The 12,093-nt window shown below is 44.2% G+C and overlaps 2 protein-coding genes across 2 annotated transcripts in view; both read right to left on the bottom strand.

Annotated features, from left to right (window-relative positions):
- Window positions 1–9,929, bottom strand: part of LOC126108924 (uncharacterized) — a 32,132-nt gene extending 22,203 nt beyond the window's left edge. The window contains exon 1 of the mRNA XM_049914293.1: window positions 9,372–9,929. Within this exon, the coding sequence (XP_049770250.1) occupies window positions 9,372–9,707 (336 nt within the window). The 5' untranslated portion in view covers window positions 9,708–9,929. The remainder of the gene's footprint in view (window positions 1–9,371) is intronic.
- The window catches only part of LOC126108921 (tRNA-dihydrouridine(47) synthase [NAD(P)(+)]-like), a 196,752-nt gene that overhangs the window by 161,489 nt on the left and 23,170 nt on the right, over window positions 1–12,093 (bottom strand). The window lies entirely within an intron of this gene.

Here is a 12,093-nt window from a genome sequence, read left to right as displayed (position 1 = left end):
TAAAAAGTAAAAAGCAGTCAACAGCCCACACGTTGTTCGCTAAAGTGGCCGACAACTCAGACGGTAAACATAAATTGGAACGTAAGTGGTTAAAAAACAGGCACTCTGTCAGGAAATGGCGAACTGTCAAAGGTTGAGGGCAATGAGCACAAAGCAGTGGGGGAGCACCACTTAACAAATGGCAAGGGCTACAAAGACAGAGCCCAATAAGCAACCTTCCTAAAATGATCTCCTCACAGCGAGATGACTGAGAGGTCATCCAAGCCACTGGGACATGTTTAATTTCCCGGAGCTTGTTCCCATGAAGGGAGGACCTGTGATCATGTCAAAGTGAGGGAATATGGTATAGTTGTAGGTAAACAACTAGAATTCTCTCATATACAGATTTATTCACACTTAGCGTCTACACAGATACAAGTCCGGAGGCTAATTGCCGTTAGCGTCCAACATGCTCTCCAAAACCCTATCCTCAAAGATAGCACACTTACGCACAGAACAAATATCGATTTTTATGGCGCTCTACGCCACATAGCCCCCCCTCCGCACAGTATGGAGTACGTCCCTGTGAATGGGGGGGGGGGGGGGGGGTGAGAAGTTAGGAAGGTAACGCACAGTAGTTCTGCGTCAGGCGTAAGCGGTCGACTGGTAGGAGACCGGGGGGTGAAGCCCGGTACGTCGACGGTGAAGTCAGCAAGCGACGCCGGCGGCTGAAGACTACGTCCCGTCCTGGAGTGAAGTTGTAGCACTTCGTCAGCCAGCAGGCGGAGAGAATCACCTTGCCAGAAGGCCTAACAAAGGCACGCAAATTGCCACACGCAGCACTTCTGCTCAATTTAAAGCGGCGCACCACACGAGATTCTGCACTTCCTCCCGTGGCGTAGAGCGCCATAAAAGTAACATCACCTGCTGACAGAAGGCAACACTGAGATCATCAGAGGGAATGGAAGCACTAGTGGGCCGAGGTACCAGGACTGCAACCTCGGCAGCACCATCAGCAGCCTCTTTTCCCGTCAGACTGATCAGACCAGGAACCCACGTAAACACCACAGCGGCTCCACCAAGAGTGAGCAAATGATGGACCCGTTGCACTAAGGGATGGACAGTGTACAGCACACAGAGGCTTTGAGGAGTGTTGAGACAGTCTGAGCAGATGACACAATTGGAAACCCCTGTGTAGCCTGATACAGGGCAAAGAGCTCTGCTGCAAATACTGAGCAGTGTTCCGGAAGCAGATACTGAAAAAACATCAGTGCCAATGACGAACGCACACTCGACACCGTGATCAGTTCGAGAGCCATCAGCACTAGTGGGCCGAGGTACCAGGACTGCAACCTCGGCAGCACCATCAGCAGCCTCTTTTCCCGTCAGACTGATCAGACCAGGAACCCACGTAAACACCACAGTGGCTCCACCAAGAGTGAGCAAATGATGGACCCGTTGCACTAAGGGATGGACAGTGTACAGCACACAGAGGCTTTGAAGAGTGTTGAGACAGTCTGAGCAGATGACACAATTGGAAACCCCTGTGTAGCCTGATACAGGGCAAAGAGCTCTGCTGCAAATACTGAGCAGTGTTCCGGAAGCAGATACTGAAAAAACATCAGTGCCAATGACGAACGCACACTCGACACCGTGATCAGTTCGAGAGCCATCAGCGTACACAAAGGTTCTATTGTGAAATTCCGTGCGAAGGTCATGAAACGTGATGATGATGATTGGTTTGTGGAGCGCTCAACTGCGCAGTCATCAGCACCTGTACAAAGTCCCAATTTTTACACAGTCCAATTCTTTTTTTTTTTTTATGCAGTCCAATCTAGCCACTGTCACATCATGATGATGATGGCAACAATAGCACCCAATCCCTGGGCAGAGAAAATCCCCAACCTGACCGGGAATCAAAACCGGGACCCAATGATCCGGAGGCCGTAACGCTAATGAAACATACAGCGATACAGCAAGCCTGGCGTATTGTCTTTTGGAAGTGAATGACGGCCAAGATGAACATGGGCCACCACATGAAGCCCATTGGGAAAATAGCAGGTAATGTGAAGTTAAGCTGTTGGGGCAGGAGCCGAAAGTGAACACCAGGAGGTAACAGAGAAGAGGGATGTGCCCCATACTGGCAATCAACGGAATCATCGAAGGAGGAGGAATAGGATGGGTGGCCAGATGAGGCAGACAAAGGCACGCGTATCTGGTGACGAGGAAGTCACAGTGGTAGTTCGACAGCTTCTGCATACAGACTCTCAACTGGGCTCGTGTAGAAGGTGCCAGTGGCCAAACGGATGGCACGATAGTGGACTGTATCGAGACGGCATAAGATGGACAGATACGAAATGAGACACCCACTGCCTAGTTTCCAATCAACAAGAGACTGGTACAAACAGAGGAGGGTGGTCCAATCTGCTCCCCAGGTAGCACTGCAGAGGAAACATAGGACACTGAGGGACCACGAATAGCGGGCAGCCAGGTACGACACGTGGAAGGACCGAGAAATTTTCCTATCGAGCATGAGCCCAAGGAGTTTCGTCGTTTCAACGAACAGAAGAGTAGTAGGCCTAAGATGTAAAGATAGTGGAGGAAACCAATTGTGCCAGCAGAAATTCATACAAACGGTGGAAAAACGAAAGCCACTGTCGATGCTCCACAAGTAAAGACGATCGAGCCATCGCTGAAGACGCCGCTCAACGACACAAATCCGCCGAGAACTGTGATAGATGGCAAAATCATCAACGAAAAGCAAGCGGAGATGCCCGACAGGAGACAGGCCACTATAGTGTTAATGGCGATGGCAAAGAGGACGACTCTCAGGACAGAACTGTGAGGCACACCGTTTCCTGGATAAAGATGTCCGACAAGGCAGGACCCACTATTACCTTGAAAAATCCGTCTTCTAAAAATTTCTGAAGGAACTGGGACATGTGGTCACCGAAGCCCAACACGTAGAGAGTACGGAGGATACCTGTCCTCTGGCAGGTGTCACAGGCTGCCTCCAAATCAAAAAACACAGCCACAGTCTGGAGTTTCCACAGAACACCATTACGACAGGGGTTGACAAGGTGACAAGATGGTCAACCACAGAATGGCACGCTCAAAATCCGAACTGTGCAGTGGTCAGTAAATTGCGAAACTCGAACCACCACACCAGCCGGGAGTGAATTGTACGATCCGTCACCTTCCAAACATAGCTGGTGAGAAAAATGGGGAGATAACTAGAAGGAAGGTGTTTTTCCTTACCAGGCTTAGGTACGGGTATGACAGCAGCTTCACGCTAGCATCCGGGAAATGTGCCCTCTGTCCAGATGCGATTGTACTTGCGAAGCAGAAAGTGGTTGCCCGCAAGAGAGGGGTTCTGCAAAACCTGAACGTGAACATTGTCTAGCCTCGAGGCGGAGGATCGGGATGAATGGAGAGCACGATCTAGCTCCCTCATAGTAAAGGAGGCATTGTAGCACAATTCTGAGAAGAAAAGGGTATCGCCTGAGCCTCTTCCAGTCGTTTCTGGTGGAGGGAGGTAGGGTGACAGTGGGAGAAGCTCAAAATCTCCACAAAATAGCGGCCCACGGTGTGAGAGATAGCAATAGGGACCACTATGACACCGTCTGCTACTGTGAGGCCGCAATTTGGGGACTGGACCTCGGTCTCAGAACTGTCAGAGGTTGGCCCACACAATGGAAGACGGAGTGGAACTGTTAAAAGAACTAGTACATGAAATTCAGCTAGCTTTTTTGCTATCCCAAAGAACACGACGATGTTGTGCACTCAACTGTTTATAACAAATGCAGTTTGTCATTGCAGGATGACAGTTAAAAATGTGGAGAGCACGTCTCCGCAAGCAAATTGCACCGCTGCACACCTCAGTCAACCGAGGGAACGGGACAGGGCACGCTAAAGAGGAAGTGCGAGGAATAGAATGTTCTGCAGCAGTACGGATAACATTTGTAAGATATTCTACATGGTCATCACAACTGGGGAAATGTGGTTCATCAAAGATTGCCAGGAAAGCTGCCATTTGAGTGTGCATAGAGGTGGGGTAGGAGTCAGCAAATGGATAACACACGGGAAATGGTCGCTCGAGTATATGTCAGAGAGAACGGACTGACACTGAATGACGGAGGGATGTGAACGGTACAAAGGGAAAAGGTCAAGTGAGGAACAGAAAGGCAAACTGCAACAGCTTGAAGCTGAGTAGTCAGAAAGACGGGGTGACTATGATCGTAATCCTGGACGAGCAGGACAAATCCCCGATGAGGTGGAATGCTGTTCTAAGGGCGGAAGGTCACGACACTGGGTAATTTTACAACCGTGGTGCCAAATTTCAGGTGGTATGTCTACGTGGCCGTGTCCTTCGTGAAGCAGCGAGAACAGTACTGTGTGTGCCAGACAGCAGATCGCAGGGAGTCTGAATTGCGAGCGACCATGTAAGGCACTTTTTCCTTAGCCCAGATTTCCCAGATGGCCTGCTCATCGAGATACACAGGACAATCTCGGAAGGAGCCAGCTCGGTTGCCACTGTAGTTGATATAGCGGGGAGAAGGAGGACAATCGCCCTCGTGAGCATCCCTACCACAAGTTACACATGTGGCCAAGAGTCGACAAGACACTCCAGTGTGGTTGTAACTATGACACTGGTAGCAGCACATCAGGTTCACAATGACTGACTGCGAGAACTTCATAACCCACTTTGATCTTTGACGGAAGAACCACTCTACCTAAAATGGGAAAAAGAGCGCTTGTGGGCATTAAGGAGGCACCTACCTTTTTCATCAACCAATGGATTGCAATGACACCCTGACCAGAAAAGTATGTTTGGATTTCTGCCTCAGTCAGACCATCAAACAGTCCAATTTAAACAACACCACAGGAAGAATTTAGCATTCGAAGGGCCTCCTTTCTGTGGAAAAGCAAAGCTGCAAGCAGTAGTTGTGCTTGAGAGTCAGTAGCAGTCTCCAAAAGCAAAGTGCCACTGTGTAAACAAGAGCAGGATTTCATAGAGCCAGCAACAGCATCAACACCTTTCTGAATAATAAATGGATTCACTGTAGCCAAGGACTGACCGTCCTCTGTATGTGCAACCACGAGGAACCGTGGTCCAGCTGGTAGGGTCTTTGAATTGTTAGCCTCATTCCGTTTATGTTTCGTAGACATTGACTGAGATGATGATGACTGGCTCATTGCAAGAAAATCCCCACGATTGCCAGCATCTCCGATGGCGCACTCCTAACTGGGAGGCGGCAGGGGTGGGGGCTACAGAAGGGGGCGCACCTGCCTTACATGATTGTTCACACCTCCCGAACACCTGAAAGAGGGACGAATCAGCAATTTTGGAAGGTACCTGAGGCTGGAAACTACGCATAACAATGTCACCTGTTACACGTCAGACGCATGAGCTGGCCTTCAGGAGCACACAGGGAGGAAGAAGAAAAAGAGGAACCTGAAACGCAGAAGTGGAGAAAGGAAACGAAGAACGAAAAAGGAATCACAAACAGTGGAGAGACTGTTCTGATACTGACTATTGAAAATGTGGAACCCATTTCCAAAAACACGCCAGACATGTTCCCCGAGGGAGGAGAGAAAAGAACAGCAAGAGGATGACATGCAGCATGAAAAGGAAAAGATGCTGCAAAGGCTGGGGCCCCGTGGTAGCCAAGCACAAACCCGACAAAGAACGGCGAGCCCCCTGGGAGGTCCTCTTCCTGATGAAGATGTGTCAATCCCATACTGATACCGGAATGTATTTCTTGCTAACAATGCATTAAAAGTGACAGAAAATCATATGAATCCATTCTCAACTGATTTAAAAGTCCATTAGCAACTTACCAATATCTGGAGCATGAATGGTAATGGCAAACAATTTTGGATTAGGTGCTTTTTCTTTAATCTTCTGAAAAATTATCCAGAGTATAAAAAAGAACAGCACTAAAAAATTATGTAGTGTTTATGAGAGCTAAAAAGGAACACTTTATGTGAAACTTGCACTGTCTACTCACTAGAGATGCATGAAGGTTTTTAGTTTGATTATCAGAGATGATATTAAAACTGCCATGTGACGAATGTTGTTTTAGAGATGTTGCTCACCTATCTGTTTCTTTTAATGCAAGGGCAAGTTGAGACAGCAACAGACACTCACCAAAAACTGATTGCCCTTTTGGCTGAACCTGAAGACATTATTTGTGAAAAATGGTTCTTGTGAGTGTGTTACACAATCTTTTAAGCTACATATGCTGTGCTGTGGGGCGATTGTATGGTTGAAAATGAACATACCCCGTACACTGCAATTGCAGTGTACACACTTTTATTGTTCCAAGATGACTGGATTCAACAGTTTTATGCTGCAGTCATCTGATCTAATGGAACTTATAAAACTGCCACGTTACATTACATGAAGTCAGAGCATAAACATCCCCCAAGTATATGTATCCTGATAAAAATCCACTGATGAAATTCACAGTGGATAAAAATGCAATCAAACGATAAAAATGCACCTAAATGATGAAATCCTTGTATCATCCATGCTTGTTGGCTGTGAACATTATTCTCACAAGCTTTCCACACAGCTCTAACAGCACTGAATGCTGTGTGGCAAGCTTGTGAGAATCACATGTGCCACCAACAAGCATAGACAATACAAGAATTTTAACCGTGTGCATTTTATAAACAGGATTTTTATCAAGACATGTAGACATGGGGAGCGCTGCCTTTAATACTTCGATTTCATATAATGTAGCACGGCAGTTCTATCATGAGTTCCATATGATCAGATGATGGCAGCATAAGATGTTGAAACTGGTCATCTCTAAACAGCAAGTGTGTGCACCGCAATCACAGTATACAAAGTGTGTTGCTTTATTGCACAATCATTAGCACACTGCCAGTTTTGCATCAATGTAAATGGACAACATTTTCAAAAAACCATATCTAAAACAATATTCATCACTCAAATGACTGGACCTTAGCCATTCAAAAGAAGGAAGAAAAACAGGCTCCGGTAACTGCAGAGGAGTATTGTTCCTTGCAATCACATACAAAATCTTTTCAAAGATCCTTGAATAACATGTAACAAGACATCCGGACAGTGCGTTAGGGGTATACCAAACAGGTTTCAAAAGGTCAATATCCTTTACTGAACAAACAAAACAAAACCCTCAAGATCATCCCCCGATATAGTAAGAAAATAGCCAGACAGTGGGTAACTACCCGCACATGTTTCCAGAAGATATACAACTTCATGAGTAGAACCACTCTCTTTGGAATACTAAGAGAACTAGAGCTCAATGAAAAACTCAATAGGATGGTGCAGGCCGCCCTGTACAACACCAAATCTGAAGTACAGTTTAGGGGATAACTCCAAGAGAGCTTCCCGATCAACACAAAAGCATGAGACAAGGAGGCCGTATTTCATGTCTATTATAAGTGAATCCTCTAAAAAATCGTTAGGGAATGGACCAGATCTTCGGTCGAGGAATAGGCCTACTCTGTACCATTCATAGCTTTGACCACTGATGTTACATTAATTGCTGCTGTGGCATCGCCTTCTGGTGAATATATTCAGTATTGTTGATGGGTAGTGAAGCCAATGAATGTGGAAGCAAAAAAACTGGTAACAAACATATCTGTAGCACTGCCAAAGGTCTACATTAGGCTGGAAGGCGACAGTTTGGTTGAGAGTTGGTGAAACCAACAAATGTGAAATGTGGTTGTGGTAATAGACTGATCTATAGCTTAGCCCACTTGAAAAATGATTGCCACCAATATAGTCACCATGTCATTATTGCATCTGTCACACAATTTTTATGTCACTGGTCAAAGGCAACATCTCGTATCAAACAATCCTCTTTATCCCATATCTCTACCAGCTAACACCTAATTAAGGATGTGGATCAAAGCAGACAACCTAAGGATGCTGTGCATGGTTTTTGCTGATGATCTGACTTTACTAGTAAATAACATGCAACACGCATCCCTGTAGCTCTGAGCACTGCATTTAATAGCAGAGAAGACAGGTCTATTGATCAGCATCAGAAGGACTGAATTCATTGCCAATATTGAAGGACCCCGAGAGCAATGAGAGTCAGAGTTGCCAAGCATATCGAGAGCCAAAACCGTAAAGTACCTAGGAAAATGGATCTCACATGATCTCAGTGAAATAGTAGCTCTGAAACAGAGGAAAATCTAAATCTATAGGACATATTATGCACGCAGAGATCTTTCAATGAGTATGAGACTACAACACAGTAGACAGACCATCAGTTCCCTTTACAGCAGAGTGGCTATCCCTAGCCAAGTAGACAAAATAACGGTCTCCAAATTACAAGGAAGGAAATTCCTGTGCAAGATTGAGGAGTCGAAGAGAGTACCGAAGGGGAGACAATAGTGCAAACCTAACTGTTAAATCTACCAACACCATGCGAAGACTACTAGCTTTTTATAGCCACCTGTACAGAATGAACTTCCCCACAGCGTACCTTACATGATGTTCAAAGTAACCAACAAGGGTAAAGCCATTGGATCAAGCAATAGAGAAAGACTTTGCAGAACATCACTGGCAGGACAGAATAACTAATAGGGATGATAAACATTTAGCTACTGAAACCATGCCCTGTCTAACAGCTTGTACAGAAGTTGACCACCAGACCAGACCAGAAAATGGTCTCAAGAATGCAAACAGAGTTCAGTAGAAAAAATGAAGGAGTACTGGGTTAACAGAAAACCTCAAGGGAGTAACAAGAAAACAGCTACTAACTTCATCAAGAACACCAGGAATGGAAGACAATAGCAGCACAGCAAAAACACAACCACTATGGAGAACACAAGGGGCCCAAACGAATTAATACATGGGAATTTGTACACAATCTATGATCACTAGCATCAAAACCCTCAAGAACTCCTATGCATGGAAACGTTGACATTCTAGTCACATTAAAAAAGTGTTCCTTCTTACCTCATCTAAACATTCCAAACTCTTGTTTAAGCAATTTTTTTCACACACTGTGTATCTGAATGCGAACAGTACTGCTAGAATTGCTATGGTTTGTGCATATTTACAATATTTTTGCGTCATGGATAACTTGTGAGACAAATGCTATATTCGCTGCCACGGCTGTTATTTTTATAATTGAATGTTGAAACAGGGAGAATATTACGGGGATACTGGAGAAACAAAGGCGTATATTTGCAATACCGACAACCAACATCTAGGAATGAAAGTGAAAGGGGCCACAGAAAAGATACAAATCAATGTGTGAAAGTTAGTGATCAAAATCGCTTAGGCTAGCAAAGTAAGTACCGAAAACATAATGTAATGTCTACTGATTACAGAATAATATTGTAGCATAAATTTACGCTAATATTACATAAAACTCTGTGCTTACCTCTGCAGTTGCGTTTTCACTATCAGCTCCTGCTTCAGGCACGTCTTGGGACAGTATAAAACTCATGGCATCGTACGCAAACCATGGGGATGTAGACCCGCCACTGCTTCCACTCTTCCTGTGCTTTTTCTCCTCGCATTTTGCGTACGTACGAAGACTACGAAATTTTTTGTAGGCTTCATCGGGCGTGATACCGTAGTCATCGGCAACAGCTAGCCAACTGTCCTTTTTGAGATTGCGGTCTTTGTACACACTACTTTCTACGTCCCAAAGCTCTGGTCGCAGATGTATCGCGTTTATGAAATTTAAGGTTTTTTCGTTTGTCCACTTTTCCATTCCTGTAAACAGTAAACAAATCGACGACCTCTACGTAGGGACTATGGAAGGGATGCCAACTGCGGAACTGTAGCGACACCGCATTATTTCACCGCTGAGATCACGTGACTCGGCAAAACAACGCAATGCCAGTGAGAAAGGCTATAAAATAATTTGTAAAATTTCGCGTGTTGACAAATTATCTGACACTGTGATGCTCTGCTTAACGTTTTGTCACAAAGCGTGTCCGAGAGAAATTTTGACTGAAGGCGATGTGACAAGTTTGACCGGCTACACTAAACTTTCTCAAACAAAAGACAGCTGCATGTAAGACCGCAAAGATACCGGACCTTTGGCATGTTGAGGTTCAGCCGCGCATTTCGAGCGAAAAAGCATTTATGTTGAAGTTTATTTCGCTCTATCAGTTGTGCAAACTAAGCACGAAGGAACAGATGGGCAAGCATGGATGATCACAAATTATTACGGTAGTAGTAGAGGTATTACAGCATTCCCACAATATAACAGATGAATTAATAAAGGGGAAAAAAGAGGGTATAGTTTAGTAGGGTCTAGTGCAGCAGGGGATACAACCACCACCACCTAGAGACAAGGCCGCGGCGCGAAATTCATAGCAGGCCGTGACGTCACTCCAAGCGGGCCACCATGTTGTGTTTCGAAGCGTTTGTTTATTTACACGTTTGTTGGATCGAGTGCTATATTCGTGCTTAAAACTAGCGATTACAGTGTTTGCGTGTAGTGAAGCTACTGTGAACATGGTTTAAAAGTGCTGTGTGCCAAGGTGTCGTGTGAATTACGGAACTCGACCGAAAGTAATGTTTTTTTCCTTTCCGAAAGATGCGAATCTGCGTTGGAAATGTCTTTCAGCGATTCATCGGGACAATTACCAACCCACTGAGCACACGAAGGTATGTAAAAACTATATACCTAGTACAATTGTTATTTTTTCTGTTGGAATATCTTGCATTTTGGATACATTTGAGTAAAATTGTGAGCAAAAGTTCGCAGTAAGTAGGCCTAGTATTCGTTATCAAGTGGCTTTATTTTGATTTTGAAAACGAAATATAAATTTGTGGCTCGTGTTACTTTCTGTTCGTGTTTAAATTTCTCTGCAGTTCGTATTTTGTACGCATTACCGATACGTTTTATTCTCTATTTGTGAGTGGGTGTTGTTTTTCACTCTCGCATTAGTTAGCATGAGTGCTAACGAATGTTGAAACTGCTGTTTTCATGTTTAAAAACCGATCTCTCTGTACGAAGCATATCTGTGTTATTTTTCGATGTGTCAAACAGTGGAACAAATTAATCTAGAAATAGGTTAAATTTATTGTTGACGTTTTTAGCTTGACACATTGTCTCATTCCAACTGCTGCAAATGTCTGCTGAAGGTTTGTAGATTTTCACTGTTGACTTATGCTCAAAATCTGCCATATTTTTACAGGAAAGAAAATTTACATTACAATAACAATGCATAATTCTTTATGTGAGGTGAGTTAAAAGTGATTGTTTGCTTGGGGAATGTACTCGGCTTTCCTGAGGGAGCTCTATAAACAGCTACACAGTATTTATTTAGGATACTGAAGGCAGAGGAATTTAATATTATACACTGTATTAGTGCAGAATTTTTCAAGTGAGTCTAAATAATAGTTGTCTGGTCCAGAAAGAATGTACTTTATCACAGTGCATTTTTCACAAATGTACCTTGTTTTATCATGTATATCGCAATATTATTTACATCCCGCACCCGTACGTTTTCACTGGCTATTGATAAGTCTTATGCAATTACATTACCGGTAAAAAAGAATTATAAACTATAGTTTCTGCTATATCGCGATTGATAAAGTTACTTATTTTTACCATTCGGCAAAGTACTCTCCTCTTTGCGTAGTATCATTTGCCAAGATCTCGTTTCGTTATCTCCAGCGGTTTACGAGATATGACAGGCGTTATGAATATTTCATTGCCGCGCGTTGCGATCGGAAGTGAAGTTGTTGCAGATGCTCAATTTTTTCGAGATTGGAAGCAGATACTGATCCAAAGTTTTACGAAAATTTCAAAACCTCATCTGTATTTCATACTCAGCAATAGAATGTGTAATATGCATCAAACACAAATTCATAGCGACCTCTATTTTTGATGGCAACGTTCTCAAATTTGATACTCATCTGTGAAATACCACAATAGTTATGACCATTATCGAAATGATTGGCACTTCATCATGAAGCTGCCATATAAGGCTAAAAGTATTTCAGAAATTAATTATTTTTTACGGAATAGGTTCTGTAAAACCGTTTGACAAAGATTTGCAGGCCGTGCGTCTCGATTCTTAAAGCGCAGCGCCAAGCCAACCCTGGCCCGCTTTGCGTGACGTCACAAGAGCGCGCCGCGG

The sequence above is a fragment of the Schistocerca cancellata genome, chromosome 11, assembly GCF_023864275.1.
Source record: "Schistocerca cancellata isolate TAMUIC-IGC-003103 chromosome 11, iqSchCanc2.1, whole genome shotgun sequence".
Lineage (NCBI taxonomy): Eukaryota > Metazoa > Arthropoda > Insecta > Orthoptera > Acrididae > Schistocerca > Schistocerca cancellata.
This window is presented reverse-complemented; position numbering and strand designations above follow the sequence as displayed.